We start from the raw sequence: 17003 nt of genomic DNA, 5'->3' as shown, positions 1-17003 counted from the left end.
AGGAGGAAAAAAAAGATTGTGTGGATCAGAGCGGGAAAGTGCAGCTACATTAATTTAACGTGAGCCAGGAGCATATTGCAACATCTCTGGCTGCAGCCCACTCCACTTCACTCACAGCAGAGCCGTACAGCAGGATTCATGGCAGGGGGAGATCAGAAAGGCAGAAATCTTGGCTTGTAAATCCGCCTCACAACCCCATTTTATCCTGTGCTTGACCTCAACGAGCTTAATGATTTTGATTTAGAAACTGACGGCTCACCAAACGCCTCCCCCTGGACAGTAATTGTCCTATCGGAGCTGAGTAACTGTGTGCAGGCGCAACCTTTTTTCCTTTCCAAAATCAAAAACAGAAGTGGAAAAGAAATGGATTAAACTGTGTTTATTTGTTCAAACGTAAGCTGCAAACTTTAGCATGTCGAGCTAACCAGCTTACTACTGACAGACCTAACCAGACCGAGTGTCACTTCCAAGACCAACAAGTGCTGTTGGCTTACAACATTTTTTGTGATTATAGGTTACACCAAAGAAAAGCCGTATTCATAATGGCAGGCTACATCCGCTGTGTATTATTCTCCCACAGCTGCTCCCTGATGCTCTATCAGAGTGTAACATTAGCAGCTCTGTCTTAATTTTTCTTGGATTTGGAGAAGTTTGCACTCCAGCAAACCCCTGCTTTGGTTAGCCAAACACTGGTTACTTCTCACTCTAAAAGCCTTTTGTCTCTGCAGCATTAAAAGTGAAATTGTTAAAAGAATAGGTAAATGTATGTAAGACAATTTTTTCCTCATTGTACATAAAGCTCAATTCTGCAGTACAAGAACAATGCTGCTCTATTATTTCAATGTCAGCAAATGTACCATGAGGATGATGACTGTTTTTTTTCTGGGACATGTAGCTTCAGCCTCATTCTTTTAGCACCATATGTAGCCACCAAATGCACCTTCTGGTTTTACAACCAGTCAGAAACATTAAAAAGTCAAGCCAGAGCCAGTGTTTAGCCAACGTTAGCTTTATTAGCCAGCTACGGCTGATCAAATCTGCTAGCGGCAGTTGTCATTTCAGCTAGCAAAATAAGAAAAAAAGATGCTTGAATGCTTTTGTTTATATCTATCTGCTATCAAGGAAAGTATTTGTACCACGGAGGAATGGAAAGTTTGACAAGTGTAGACTGGGCATGCATTTGAACCTGTGAACAGGAGGCAGATTGTCTACTTTGTGGTTTGTTGCAAAGTTGCAGAAACCACCATGAAGGAGGAACAGCAGTCACTCGAATAACAACCTGCCTCCCATGCCTGTAGGCAGTTACAGCATTTGCTAGCATATATAGCAAGGTCAGCAACGCCTGTAATTAGTAATACATGTCGATTTAAAAACTGGAAGCGAACATGGGTGTCCCCATAATCGTGTTCAAAAGTCCAGGCAACCAAGCAACCTCTGAGTTTTAAACTAAAATAAGGTCATCTGCATTTTCAAAAAGTCTCTGCTGTAGGGGTCCGAAAACGCCGGAGTAGTGTGGACGCTAGGCGTAAACAGCAAAACGATAAAGTGTTTGTGTTGATGTGGCCTAAGGTTGACCTTAACAAACAGTCAGTTATCCATTTTGGATTTCGGCATTTTAAACAGATGTCACGGGTGATCACCAAACCAGAGAGTACTGATTTGTTTACAGTGTCAAAATATTAAATAAATCTACTAAATAAATCCAAAAAATTTTATTTTTTGATTTCACCCAAGTGTTTTTGCTCTTAAATTTCTTTCTTCATCTGGGGAAGAGGATTTTTGCTCCATCCACTGTCATATTATCTCTTAAACATTAGTTCAATATGACATCTCCCGTGTTACTACCTCTAATGAGAGTTTTCAACTGCTAAGTGCCATGAATTATTTATACATTTGATGAAAGCTAATTTAAAAAAAAAAAAAGCAGAGAAAATGTGGCGAGTGTGGTGCCAGAAAGGAGCTTTTGAAAGAGAAAAAAGACTTGATGGCCAGAAGATGATGCAAAAATCCTGCAAGTTAAGAAGACGTGGAGACGTGTGTGTGTGTGTGTGTGCGGCTGGCAGTAATTCAGCTGGTTTGATTAAAGTTCCAGGTCAGCATGTAAACTCTCATTTCCTGCTCTTTAGATGTGTAGTTAAATAGTTAATTATATCTCCATTAGGATGATGTCTGCTGGAGCTGTAGAGCTTTTTGTGGCTTATTACACCATTTTGCTTCCAAAGCCGATAAGCCTTTTGATTACTATTGTTTGCCCGGAGGTGTAATTTTTTCCCATCTTGTATTCAAGCATAAATGCTGCTTTGTTTATTAGGGTGAAATAATTGTTATTGGTTAAAAACAATGCCTAGTTTACTGCAGCCATTAGGCTATTCTTTGCTTTTACTGTGATGCTCAACAGCGTAAAATGTTCAGGATAATGAATAGGCCTATAGCTCGTCTTATTCAAGAGTAATTGTGCCGTTGAGGCTAATTGCTATATTCTTTGCCGAATGTTTACTATGTTCGACCATTACAGAAAAGTCATCCGGCAGTAATCCCTCTCAGATAGGCTCAGTACCGTAATGGTACATTAGGAACAAAAGCAAGAGAATTTGTGGTGTTTAATTTGTTTTTTTTCATTAGAGCAGAGAGTAGAGAGCAGACTGTAGCCTCCTGCTGCCGGAGCTTTATTAGCTCTGATCCAATCACATGATGCTGAGATATCTGCATGTGCTGTATGTAACAGAGCAGAAGAAGTGGAGAAGACTCAAGTGGAACCAGATTTTGTGTTTGCTCAGTCAGCAGTGGTTGTCTAACCTGCTGGCAGCAACAGAAGCCCAGACAACTCGTATTATCTCACTCTCTAAAGCGCCAAGAACAATAACTATAACAACAGCTATAAATATGCTGTTTTGAAAATAGTTCTAACTGAAGCGGATGGCCACAACTACAACAACACCGTTTGCTAGGAGCCGTCGTAGGAAACTGAAAATTGGCCGGAGGTTCTTGAGTACGTTTCACGTCTCCTCCAAGAGGCTTCTTCAGTTCTAACTGACTAATGGGGGCTTAGAGGCGTTTAACCTCTTGCTGAGTATCATCACCTTGAGAATCGTGTGAGTCGTCGACCCACCCAGCCATCATGTGGATCATTAGGGTCACCTCTGACTCAATACAAAATGCCGTGACCTGGATGACTGAGAATCTTAGCAGACATTCAGCAACAGTGGGGAATGATGGTGCTGAGTTCGCTTGCAGAGCGATTTGATGAATTATATAAACACTGACAGCCAATTAAAATCCATCCAAATATTCAGGGTATAGCCTATATCTCTTCAATAACATATTAGACTACAAATGACACATATAAACACATAATTTTACCTGAGACATTCTGCTAAATGTTCTGATGCCACTGAATTGATGGTGACTCGTACAAAAGCATGAATAAAATTTGACTTTCCTAATTATTCTTGTCTTTGTAGAATTTCATGAATCTTAAACTCTTTGTTTGTTTCTCTGTGTGACAAACATCAGTAACAGATCATTATAATCCATCTCAGCGTCACGCTGAAGTGCAGTTATCGATCATCAGTGCGAGTGCTCACTAGAGCTGCAGCTAATGATTATTTTCGTCGTTGATTAATCTTTTGATTATTTTTTCAATTAATTGATTAGTTCTTTGGCCTATGAAATGTCAGGAAATGGGGAATATTGTCGATCAGTGTTTCCCAAAGCCTAAGATGACATTCACAGATGTCTCGTTTTGCACTCAACCCAAAGACATTCAGTTTAAAATCATAGAGGAGGAAAGAAACCAGACAATATCACATTTAAGAAGCTGAAATCAGAACATTTTTTATGAAGAAATGACTGATACTGATTAAACAATTATTATAATAGTTGACAACTATTCGACTAATCCATAAACTGTTGCAGCTCTAACGGTCACATTGTTATTTTTATGGTTCTTCTTCATGGTGTCTTAACAGTAGAGCTGAACTTGTCACGATGTGCTGAATCACACACGGTCCCTTGTAGAGTGTAGCATCTTAAATACAGAGCAACACTGTCAGGGTTATGAGTTCAGGGTTATGAATTCAGTCCTCTGTTGTGCTCGGTGTGTAAAGAATACAGTGAAAACATGTTGCTTTGTCAGCGTCAGCTAACAGGTGAGCAGCCACTGGAGGACAAAGGGACAATAAGCAGCCAAAGTGTCATTGTGATGGCATTATTCTTAAATAATATAATACAAGCTGGAGTGTGAATGCACTTATTCTAAGTCGCTTTGGACAAAAGTGTCTGCCAATTGAATTTCATGTAAAATTTAAATGAAATTTAGTGTGTGCAGGCGCATGTTCCTTTTCAGTACTGCTCTACAATAGGACCATCCTTAAAAAAATTTAAATTTTATCGCCTGTTTTTAAGGCCCTACATGGTCTGGCGCCCCGACATCTCTTTGAAATGCTTGTGAGTTATCAACAGGCTAGACCCCTCAGGTCATTTGGAACAGAACGTCTGTGTATTTCCTGGGTTTCCACAAAAACTGTTGATTCTACCGTTAGCTTTCATGCTTCTAGCTGCTGGAACATCCTACCTGATCATGTTCAATATGTCCTAACACTGTTGTCTTTAAAAACTAAATCTTTTTGGCTGCGCCTTTCATTTATTTATTACATTTATTTTACACACCACACAAGTCACGTTTTATTATTTTTTTTTATTGGTTTTAATTATTATTGTGTTTCATTCTTAACTTTTAATGTTTAATTCTTATGTTTTACTATCTTTTACTCATCTGTTCCAGCTCTTAATTACGTTATTGTTGTTTTAATTGTGTTTACTTATTTATCCTTATACTGTTCTCATAGTCTTAGTGGCTGCTCTGGCTCTGTACAGTTTTGTTTATTTGCTTGCTATAAGGTTGGAAACACTTCATAAATCCTAAATAAGGATTTATACCTTTCAGCATCTCAATAGTCAAAAATTTTCATGTGGTAATGATAAAATAAATTAACATATCAAATTACTGGAGTCATACATCAATGCTTTTTCAACATTGTTTACCTTTTCCTGTTCTACACTTTACAATAAAGGTCCTTTTTAGTGGTATTAAATCATTAGTGAGATTAATCAGGATCCATGCATGAAAGCTGTTATAACTTGTTTATAATAGCTATTAATGATCTGTAAAGCGTTTACAACCTAATTATAAGACATTAATAAATCATTTCTAAGGCGAGTCTCCTCTAATGCATCCAGGTGTTTCTAAAACTGAGGGCTGTTTGTTTCAGGTAATGTTAACAGATATAATGTCGTATGACACAGAGATCTATGACGCTGATTAATTTATGATACTGATTAATTTATGTTATAGAATGCAAATATGCTCCAAGCTAGATCCTGTTTTCAATCTAAACAAAACAGCTGCTGATATTTTTGTTTGTTGTGCTCACTTTTATTCAAATGGAATCAGTCAAAAGCTGTTTTCTCTTTCCTTCTTTTATCTTTTGATATCCTTATTTCCCTTTCTTGGGGAAAGTCATGACTCATAGTGCACAGTCACTCAGCTCGATCAGTTATATTTAAAAACAAATCCCAGTGTAACGAAATTAAACCATTTTGTACCGTTTCTTAGAGGTTAGCAGGGCCTCAGACTCGTTTGTTTTTTTAATACACAGCTCAGTCTCTAAACTGATTTATTCCGCCAGTTTTAATTTTGTTATGACTCTAATTACTTTGAAATAAAAAATTGCAAACAAAAACAAACTTTTCGTTCCAGGCTTTTCGAGGGCCCTCCACACATCGGGGCCCCGTTCTCAGCCAATGAGGCCTCGGCCAAAAGCTCATACTGAAAGCAAAAATCTGATATTAACACATAGCGTCAAACAATCCAATGTTTTGTGAGTTTGGCAAAATAAAAAAATATTACAGTGCGTCTCATAACTGCTGTGATCAATATCTGAAGAACCGTCCAGCACAGCAAGATTTCACACATGCGTTTGTGCTTCATAGAAACACAGTGTGCAGCAATAAATAGAAAATGACAGAACTCAAAAGCTTGTTTAACTACAGTCTGTGTTGAAATGTCTGTGCTGTTTGAATAATGAACCACTATAGTGATATTCAACCTCCATTGAGTTTTTGCATGTGTGTTTCGTGCACTAGTCAAGTTGTTCCAAACCTTTTTTGGCTTGTGACCTCCTAAAACAAAACAGTGTCTCCTCTCGACCCTTCATCATTGCGTATGTCTTCCGCCCACGACCACTTCAATCAGACAGTGATTTTTTTTCACCCTTGAGTTTGAATTAAAATCATTTTTAGAGGTAAACTGATCCAGTAGTTCAGAAGGAAAAGAGCAAAGATTAGAACAAAGTCTGCTTAAGTTAACCTAATTTAATGCAGCAGCAAACTGTTTTTTTCATCATATTTTGACCCCCAGGTTGGGAATCACTGACACACAGTGAGTTACAGTATCTGTTTCACATTTTTGGCACAGCTCTTACATACAAGACGAACAGCGATGGCCACCATAAAAAGGAGGCAGCTTGGAAATATATCTTTTCAGCCAATACTGATAATTATCTGCTTTTCATGGCTGATACTGATCAGAAAACTGATAACTAATCATTTCAAACAATTGCATTTTAAAAGAAGTTCATATAACATGTAGTTTATGCTCAACTGAGAGCAAGAAAGGTTAAAATGTAGTGAGCAAAGATGAAAGATTTGATCAGAATCAGAAATACTTTATTGATCTTTATTGCACAGAAATTGAAGGACGTAAAAATATGTACATTCTGCTACAATATATAACAGAAATAAGACATATATAGATATGATTTGTGTCTTATTCTGCAATATGTAACAGCAATATGAATACATACATATAATATACAATATATGACCAAAGTAAGTCTGACTTCACTATTATAACAAAAGCAAACAGTTCTAACTCTAAAAATGTTTTTTTTTTAAGTAAAGTTTATCAAAAAACGTCACAAATACACTTTGGCTTCTACAGAATATTTTGACTAAAATTTCAAATTCTATTCTTTGACATAAACTGTCAAATCAGATATTATTTGATATTATACCTGATATTTTTCAACTATAATTTCATTATTGGTATAATACATAATGATATAAATTTTCCTTTATTGGCCAATAATTTATCAGCCCTGAGATTTAGTGTAAATCCCTAATAAAAAGTAAAGTAAAGAACCTTCATTAAAAAAAGATGCAAGATGATCTTTGTTATGTCAAGAAGCAAACCCTGATTTGCAAAACTCTTGCAAGATTTATACGGGTTGTTTATTTATTTTGCACCTTGTACAAACTAATTATGTTTTATAATATGACAACACTGTGGCAAAATCTGGATAGGTTTAGGGACAGGAAACACTTAGGATTAGGGAAAGACCATGGTTTGGGTTAAAATGATCATTCTCACGAGATCTTTCACAGGTCTGGGGTTCCCCTTTTGAAGTGACAGGTGATCTCGTGCAGCAGTGACTACTGGACTGACAACAAAATGGAGTCAGCAATGATAACTGAGAGGATAACAAAGATATTCCTATAGAACACAATTGGACAAAAGGACATGAGGCAGACAGGGCCAGCGTTAAGGCTGTGGGTTTGTCTGAATACATAAGTCTCGACCGTGGACAATAACACAGAGACATTGGCAGGGAACTTGTTCAGCTTGAGCGTTTCCCCCCCGCAAGCCAGTCAGCGGAGAGAAAGATTTATGTGTGCGTTTTGTTTTGCAGTCTGACTGCGTGTGCATCAGAAATTCTGTGTTGAGCAATTAGTCATTAGCCGAGTGCGGCTTTGATTTAGCTTCGGAAAATATTAACATCCTCTCAGACAAACTTCCGCGAGTAATGGAGCTCTACCAGCGCTTTACTTTAAGAAATAAAAAGACTCCATTTTATGAAGGCAATTAAGAGCCTTGTAGAAATCTGATGCCGTGCTTTCCGAGCTCTGCAAGTCATGGATGCTTTAGTCCATAACTCATTTATATCTGACTGCGTCTGTCCTCGTAGATGCTGCCACTCTCTCTTGCATTTTATTCCTCCCCCCCTCCATGCTTCCTTTCCCCTCTCTCTTTCTCTGTTCAGTCTCCATCTCCGTCTCTCCATCCTCCTCTGTCTCCTCTCCGTCATTATCATCTCCATCTCACTCACTATCTCCCTCTCTCCATCTGTCCCTTCTTATGAAATAAAACATGAATCCATTATTCATTCATTCAAACATATCTATCATCGCCGCGTGCTGCACTGTGCCCCCTTATCTGCAAAGCCTTTTTCTTATTGTGCTTCAGTTATTCACCGCTCGTACGGTCCCATCTGAAAACACCACAACACTGGGGAGTGTTTTCATACATCTATATTGTTATGATTTCATGTCTGGCGTGGAGAAAATAAAACAAACACAGCTAATAAAGAACACAGAGGAACAAGCAGGTCATTGTAATTGACCCTTCCCTAAGCCACACCTTCCTTAGTTACTGTTGCTATGGCTGACAAACTTTGCATTTGCGTACTACACAGATTACAGTGATAACGGTGGCAGATTTTAACATTGAAACTGGCAGAAATTCCTGAAACACTATGTCTTTGATTCCACAGAGAAGTAAACAAAAGAGGCGTCTGGCTGAAGACTGAGTGCTGAAGATTTTGTCAGATAAAATGATGTCTCTCACTAGCAGATTTCAGAAGTCGGGGCTCAACAATAAGGATTGCCGACTTGCTTGGAGCAAAAAAAATCCAGCAACTCACTTGCTCGACTGGACAAGTGTTAAAAAAAAAGACTTTTAAACTAGTTTGATAATCGATTAATTGCTAAGTGTTTTTCTTGCAAAATGCAGAAAGACAAAGTTTAATTTCTCATATGTGTGCTCTGGTCTTTTGTGTTCTTGAAAAACTAGAAAAAAAAACTCATGAAGCACAGAGTTTTGCTTTTCTTTTAAAACTCCATTCCACACAGCTCCAACATGCAGAGGAAAGCAAAGCTTGATGGTACCTAGTTATGGTTGCTAATCTATTATTGGACAGTTGCTGTTTGGTGGATGGGATTAATTATCACCCTCCCCACTCCTACAAAAACTTTTAAAGATATCCATGTACAATCCTGTCTGTCTGATCTGGGCCGAGCACGTCCTCTTTGTTTCCAAGGAATTCTTGGCTGTAAGTCAGCGGTTGTCAGACAAAAAGTTTCCAGGTGAAAAAACAATCTGGCTTTCCTCTCTGAGCTCTAAAAGCTGAACATCTGGTAGGTTTTCAGCCGCAGAGTGCTTCATCCACTGTCCACTTCCTCATTCCCCAACATGAACCGGCTCTGCCTCTGCTGTGTAATTAATCCGTTTGCCAGAAAGGTTCATCAAAGGGAATCTCCGATCACGACTTCCCATATCCGACCTAATGCAAGCAGACAGGAGGTCTTGGCTGCAGTAACACGTGTCCCTTTTTTCTCCGCGCAGAATGTTGGAGGATGACCTGAAGATCAGCAGCGATGAGGAAGAGGCCGAACAAAAGGTGAGCTCCCTCTGCTGTCAGCAAATCCTCCTTCGCTCCACCTCAGTCCCCCCACTCATTCATGCATTCTAATACATTATAGAAAGTCATCTTTGTAAAGTTGACATTGACCGATTCATTCATCTGTCCAAAAATCAAGTTCACACCACTTTTATAAAAGCATCTATTCAGAATTCATCCCTATTTTCATTCAGCTGATCTGTGTATCCAACTGCCTTCAGTCAGCTTTTACTTAAATACATCTTCTGTGAGGTATTTAACCCTTTCATTCTCAGGTCAAATTTGTGTTTTCCCTACCTCCATTTATCCTGTTTCTTAAAGTCTCCTAGTAAATGTGAATATGAATGTGCTGAACTTCTTTTCAGATTGAGGTTAATTTAAAAATTATGTTAGAAAATTCTTGCTTATTAAAAAATAGAAGCTTTTTTTAATTCAAATATGATATTTTGTTATGGAATAACCACCTACAGCTTTACCACATCGTATCAAATAAATAACAGGACTTACTCAAGGTAACTTTTACTCAAGTCAAGGCATGTCCTTTGTGAATCCATAGGGGTCAACGGCACATAGAATGTGAATCGTCGACAAAAGCTTCATAAACACGATGATGCACACGCGTTGAAAGTCTTTATTAGACAGCTCACAGTAGAGCGCTAACAGGAGAAAAAGGGAGCAAGAGGTTGAGACGTGCAACCACTGCAGTCGATGATCAGAATGAACCCTCAGACCACCAGAGGACCTCAAGCTACTGATCAGAATCAGTCAGTCAGAATCACCTTTACTGGCCAAGTATCTGTACACACTGCCTACAAGGCCTTTTTTTTCTTTTTTCATTCATTTCATTTAACTGACACGGTGAACAAATGAAGAGTAAAGAGTGAACAAGACTGTCATGTGCATGTGAAAACATAGGCGTATAATTACAAAGGCCATAAAAAGCACCAATGACGATCAATATAAATAAATAATCTGCATGTCATACTGAAAAAATATACAGTTATACATGAGTGGATGATTAAGCACAGTATATGCATGTATACATATACAGTACACAGCTGCAGGGTTTATATTGACAGTGACGGTGTGATGGCATATAAGTTAAAAACTCTAAAACTTATCGACATTGTATGACAAAAATGACGAAACTCGATGATGAGTACGATTAATTGTAATCTGGTAAACAAGGTGATATATTGCTATTTTTAATCTAATTTTATGAAAACAGAACTCACCACCATATGCATAAAATATGGGTTTTAAAAGTTAAGTTTTTTTGCAATCCTAACAGTGAAGAAAAACAACAACACTGCCGTCTAACGGGGGTTTAAACAAAACACAAAATGAACCACTGCCATGAATATCTGCATGTATCATGACGTAATGTTTCTGAGAATTGATGCAGTATCACAAAACATAATATCGCAATCATCAAGTGTATCAGTGTTTTCTTACACCCCTAGTTTTGATATGTTTACCGATAACAAGATCCAAGAATCAGTTCACGTGCAAGTCTCGTCTGACTGGGCAGAACACAAGCGCTCTGCTGCAACTGAAAGGGTTAACAGTAATTATACAGTACATGGAAGAATAGTAATCAGTCAATCAATCATGAGGATGCATGTGTACATATAGGCTACAGTATAAATTCTTTGCAGGTGGAAGGTATCAATCTACACAGAAAAGACACCATCATGTTACTGTCTTCATCTGAATTCTTCTTCTGTTCTATATGGATGATACAGCGTTTCAAACACAAGTTGTGTGTCTAATGTACGGGGATGTACAGAAAGCTGAGGAGGACCTCTGTGTTCAACAAGTTACCAAACCATTACAGTAACTAACTCATCATATAAAAAAAACACAGCTAAACAACAAAGTGCCTTAAAGCTACATGGATATTCTGGCTAAAACTTCCATCCAAATGATTCCACTGAAGTTGTAAAAGGTTGGAGTGTAACAGCTGGCATTCACCATGTAAATACATTTGAAAAACCTCTCATCTTACAAGTATCTCTCAAAATACCCATCAGCTCCGGGAACTGTCTTCTCGGGCTGCGAGTTTACACCAGCAAGCTGAAGTGCTCATACTCTGCAGCAATCAAAGCAATACTTTCCAGTAAACGAGCTCTTCTTACGGAGGAACTGTACGCTGCACCCACTCGGAAAAGCTTTATAAACATTAGAAATGTAGCAGAGGTGTTTTTGTTCCCTTTGAATTAGATTCCCTAATGTTGACCAGCGTTATACAAGTCACAGCCACCAAACAGGACTTCATATTGTGATTTTAAAAATAACTGCTTTGCTGATGTTGCAAAGACAGTTACATATTATCCTTATCTATATAATCACATAAACAGAGCAAACTGTTTCCATTCATCATTCAAATATGATATCACGAGTAATATGGACCACTAGTCTGATTTCAGTCATGGAAGGATGATGCGATGGAGCCTGGAGTGTGCCAGCAGAATAACTATGTTTAACTTTAACTTTAACATCAGTTATTGATCATCCAGTTATACAACAGATTCAGATGTAGCTTGTGTAAAGAGGGAGCAGCTTTAGTGAGAGCAAAGCAATTAGGGATGTCCCGATCACATTTTTTTGCCCCCGAGTCCGAATCTGAGTAATTTGATTTTGAGTATCTGCCGATACCAAGTCCCGAAAAAAAGAGAACACATCCACATTTCCAACACGCGAAATGCCCAATTTACAAGTGGCTGTTGCACTGCATTCGCTGTCCAGTTTACAATACCTCCAAACTGCAGACATTTTCGCTGTCCCAAGGTGACACATTTGCCCTGCGTTAGCCTAGTAACTACCAGCTCACTACTATTATGTTGTCTGAATTCCCCGCCTGCCGTAAATGTGACGTTTATGGTGTTGTTTCCGTCTGTGCAACAATGAATATTGATGTCGTGGAACTTATTAAAATTAAACCTAAGCCTCTGTCATTCCATTTGACAATCTCTTTGTACCTCAGGATGAATTTAAAACATGAACGTGGCCATGCTTGTTGTTTTGTAAGGTTAAATCGGATAATCTCCACCCGATTCGGATCATTTGAAAATCACGTGATCGGCCCCGATTTCCGATCATGTGATCGGATCAGGACATCCTTAAAAGCAATGAATCTGAGGGAAAAAAAACCAAAACATTATTTTCTGATTGTGTCACAGTGGTTATATGATAAAACACAAATTAACATACCAACGCCTCTATACAACCGTGCAGAGATTTCGGTCGGTGGAGTTTGTGTGAATGCAGCCAAAGTGAACCTTCATCCTGTTGCTGCGTCCTCGATCTGCTCTGTCTGTCTGTGTGTGTTTGTAGATGTGTGTAGGTCTCTCTGCTGCTCTAACAGACAGAGAGCTGAGGCGTGAGACAGATGCGGCGATGAAATCGTTGGTCACTATGTTTAATAGAGTCTCGTCCTCACCCCCTGTGCACTGTTATTGGCAGGGGGGGGGGGGAAACTCCCGAACAGCAAAATTATAAGAAAATACAGGCAGAGTCTCTGCAGACACAACCACCACCACACACTTCTAGAGATGATGATGAGAGGAATTATTATTATTATTATTATTATTCTTACACACGTCTATATATTGTTTTTCAAGAAAATCCTGCATAATAAGCCTTCAATCAAAAATATAATTCAATTTGCAATTAAGAATTATTTCATTATTCTGTTTTTAAATTATAAAATAATAATTGGACTTTAAAATGAACTTGCAAAATTCTGTTCAAAAACCTTTTAAATTAAACTTTTTAATATGTCATCCTATCATATTCAGTTTATTTGTTTTCCGCTTTAACATTTACAGTTTCCATTTTTATGATGGCTTTGATTTAAAGACCTGTAAGCACTGTGCCACCGGCAAATTAATTGATGTCCAACCCACAGAGTAAGCTCTCAGACCTCTCCTTCTGTTAATGACTTTTGTGGGGGGTTTTTTTGTTTTTGTTTTACTTTAATTGTTGTAAAGCATCATTTAAATGCAAATTGGATTCATCAAGTTGTAATAGGTTTTTAAATTGATCGAATTATTAATTAATTATAATTAAACAAGCTTAAAGTCATTCAGGTGGTAGTAGCATTGTAGTAGTTATTTCAGGTCAAAATTTCAACCTTTGAAAGGCTGTTATTGCTGTAGCATCAGTCTGATCCTGACAGACCTCAGAGGGATTATGCATCGTGTTGTTGTTTTTTTTTTTTATCAAAAAGGCGTTTCCACACATTTAGTTCCGTGTCTGACTAGAGAGGTTGAGTTTGTCACTCCGGGGCATTTTGCACACGAGCGGCGCAGTTGTCCTGCTCCTCTTGTCTTGTTTTTCTGTATGGAAATTGGCATGGTGGCCCTGTCTCCTGTAATCACTATCATCATGCACTAATGATGCCAGAGATGAGTTCAAAGCAGTCAGTGGGGGTCGTGCTGCTGCCCCCTCCCCTACTGTGCGCACTGATATCAGCGCTCATCAAAGAGTCCATGAGATATTTTCTGTTAATGAAAAGATACCAATTCCTCTCATCCCCTTTTAACTGGCCTTCTGATTGTATAATTACCACGATGGTAGATATTATAATTATAGATGATGGCAGGTCATTTATAGTGGTTTTAGTTATTATAATTATGCTGAAAGTAGAACTGTTAATTACACATAGTTAGCGTGCATTCACAATTGTAGCAAGTGGCTTCCTTAATCATAGGGGTTACATATGATTACTCTTAGTATTAGCATGAATAGAAAGGACAAAATAAGCTACAATTATTCTTAGTTTTTTTTTCTCTGTATCTCACTTTTTTGTAAAATGCATTTTTCCTGCTGTATCACAATGCCTTTTTCTCTCCTAAAAGACACACTGAAATGAAAACTTCCTGTGTTAATTGTTAAGTTATCTCTTGGTCTATGGCAAATATATATTAAAGTTCAATAAATCATATATCCCTCTTTTTCCTCCCACCGTTAAACATACTTTTAATGACTTATCTTAAACTTGGGCTTGTGCATAGATCGAGCCAATGAAATGTGATTTCGTATAAAACGGCACCTGATCATTATGGGACGCGGTCGCTAGCAGAGCGATATCACGCTGTAGTAGTGGGCGTGTCTTTGGATGTCAGTGGCAAAATCTTTGTTTACATTTCCACATAATGTGGTTGTGGTCCAATTTATAAACCTCCCCTTCATCTTCTACCTCCTGGGAGGTGTGGGTGGAGGTGAAAAGTCTTCTACAGCTCTGTGTTGCTGCGTCCACTAAGCCACACCCACTTTAAAGCGGTCCAATCAAATCTGAAGGCTTTATTTACATAAATACTTTGCGTAATTATACTCCTCCCACATATTCGGTTTCACTCGTCACATTGCAGAAGATATGACACTCTAACTTCTGCTTCACTGTGACTTTAAAGGAAAAGTGCAAAGTGTTACCTACTTAGCATAGCTGTGCATCCTTATTGGTTTCCGGTCTAATGATTGAATGTTACTGACATTTCAGTTAGAGATTCCCACTTGAACTCTCCACGGATCGTTATCGGCCAACATTTATTCAAAATATGTGATCAAGATTGCAAAAAATGCAAAAAATCTGTGCCATTTCTCAGCAGAGATGGTGTCACTGCTGAATGCTTGGAGCACTTCACCCCAAAATTATTTTTATATCAAGTACTACACAGCTACTATAACAAAACAAAACAAAAACATCTGTGTCAGCTGTGTATTGTACAATATAACTAAGGACAGTTAGTAAACGGTATGGGTGGCATATAAAGCTGATAGGGGCATCCGTACCTCCAAATAAAGTGGTAGCTAATTTGGTTAATTGGATCTATTTTAAGCAATGTTGCTGGGTCTAAGATCTCAGCAATTACCTGCTAAGAACAATGTTATCATAACCAAGAGAACTGATTATCCAAGCTACAAAAATATAACCCAATTTACAGTAGTTCTCCTTTAAATAATTGTTTGTTGTGGCACAGATTTTGGTCTCTGTACAGGCACAATGAAAACAAACTAGGCAACCACTGTGAAGAAAAGAATCTGCTACGACTAGTTTCTGCATATTACATACGATTTGATGTTCAAGATACACATCTTGAACATAAAGGTGTTAATACAAAAATATTTCAGTGTTTTATTGGAAGAGAAGATAGTGTGATGTTAATTTAAAAACTCAAAAATAGGTTTTTTTTGACATATTTGGTAAATGTAACAGAATAACTGTACAATTAACACAGGGACAGATGGATCAGAACTTAAGAAATGTATTTGGGAAAATGTGTTTTCCAAAGTGTTGAACTATTCTTTCAAGACTTCTGTCTCTGTATTTTTATCTTGTCGTCAATCTCCTTCTCTGTGGATGACTGTGTGAGACAGACACGGAGAGTGCTCCAAATAAACAGACAGGAAAGTGAGAAAGAAAGAAAAAAAAAAGTGAATTAGGTAGTGTGACAGAGAGAAAGACAAAGACAGACGAGACAAACTGATAAGAATGCAGACAGGAAGCGAAGATAAAGAGAAAGAAGGATGGATAGAAAACAAGAAGACTGAGCGAGAGACAAAGGGAAAGAATGAGAGCGATGGAGAGAGAGAGACGGAGAGGCTGAGATGAATTCAGTGGCATCTTTCTGTGCATGCTGTTAACAGGCTTATAGCAAATGAGTGCATGGTGTATTATCAAGCTTTTATAGCCTCAAGTAAAACACAACACACACAGATACACATGCACACAGACACACATGCACACACACACACACACACACATTCTTAATCAAATACACAGACGTTCATGTATTACTCACATGCATCCACACACACATAAAAGCACATACAGTGGACCCATGTCGATTTATACTCACAAGCATTTATGCCAGCAAACACATAAATAAAAACACATGCTGACAGTCTCTCCCCCACACACACACACTCGCACACACACACACACACACACAGACACACACTGTCATTAGTATGCTGTGGCACAGCGCTGTGAGGGCAGCAGAGGAGTATGATGAATATGTTTTTGGCACCGAGCAAAGAGACGGAGGAGAGGAGGGAATTGAAAGAAAGAGCAGAGGAAGGAGGGATGGAAGAGAGGAGAGGGAGAAGAGGAGAGGAAACGAGAGATAGCCGGGAAAAAGAGAGAGATATTCCTAATGACTTTAGAAACTGACAGAAAAAACAGCAACCCAATTACCGCTGCAGGACTTTCCTTTGTCTCTCTATCTCCCTGCATTTCTCTCTTTCCTCTCCGCGAGCTCGTGATGACAGATCACCTCGGTCACAGCAAAGTCAAGCTTAAAAAAACAACTCTGTCTTTATATAAAAATACAGTTGCAGCTGGTGAAAATGTCCAGCACGCTGGGGACTGCGGTCACGTCTGCTACAGTGCACACTGTGGTCCAGTCAGCGTGATGCAGAAATATTTAGACAGTTTTTTCTTAGGTCCATACACGTACAGTATTTGCACTGTATATGACATAT

General features: G+C 38.4%; 1 protein-coding gene across 2 annotated transcripts in view; it reads left to right on the top strand.

Annotated features, from left to right (window-relative positions):
• Positions 1-17003, top strand: part of aff2 (AF4/FMR2 family, member 2) — a 199190-nt gene that overhangs the window by 117695 nt on the left and 64492 nt on the right. For both annotated transcript variants that reach the window (XM_084718806.1, XM_084718804.1), the window contains exon 9: positions 9461-9515. In XM_084718806.1, coding sequence (XP_084574932.1) covers positions 9461-9515 — 55 coding nt within the window. The remainder of the gene's footprint in view (positions 1-9460; positions 9516-17003) is intronic.

The sequence above is a fragment of the Lutjanus erythropterus genome, chromosome 5 (assembly GCF_056507025.1).
Source record: "Lutjanus erythropterus isolate fLutEry1 chromosome 5, fLutEry1.hap2, whole genome shotgun sequence".
Lineage (NCBI taxonomy): Eukaryota > Metazoa > Chordata > Actinopteri > Lutjaniformes > Lutjanidae > Lutjanus > Lutjanus erythropterus.
Note: the sequence above shows the minus strand (reverse complement) of the source record. Positions and strands in the feature narration are given on the sequence as shown.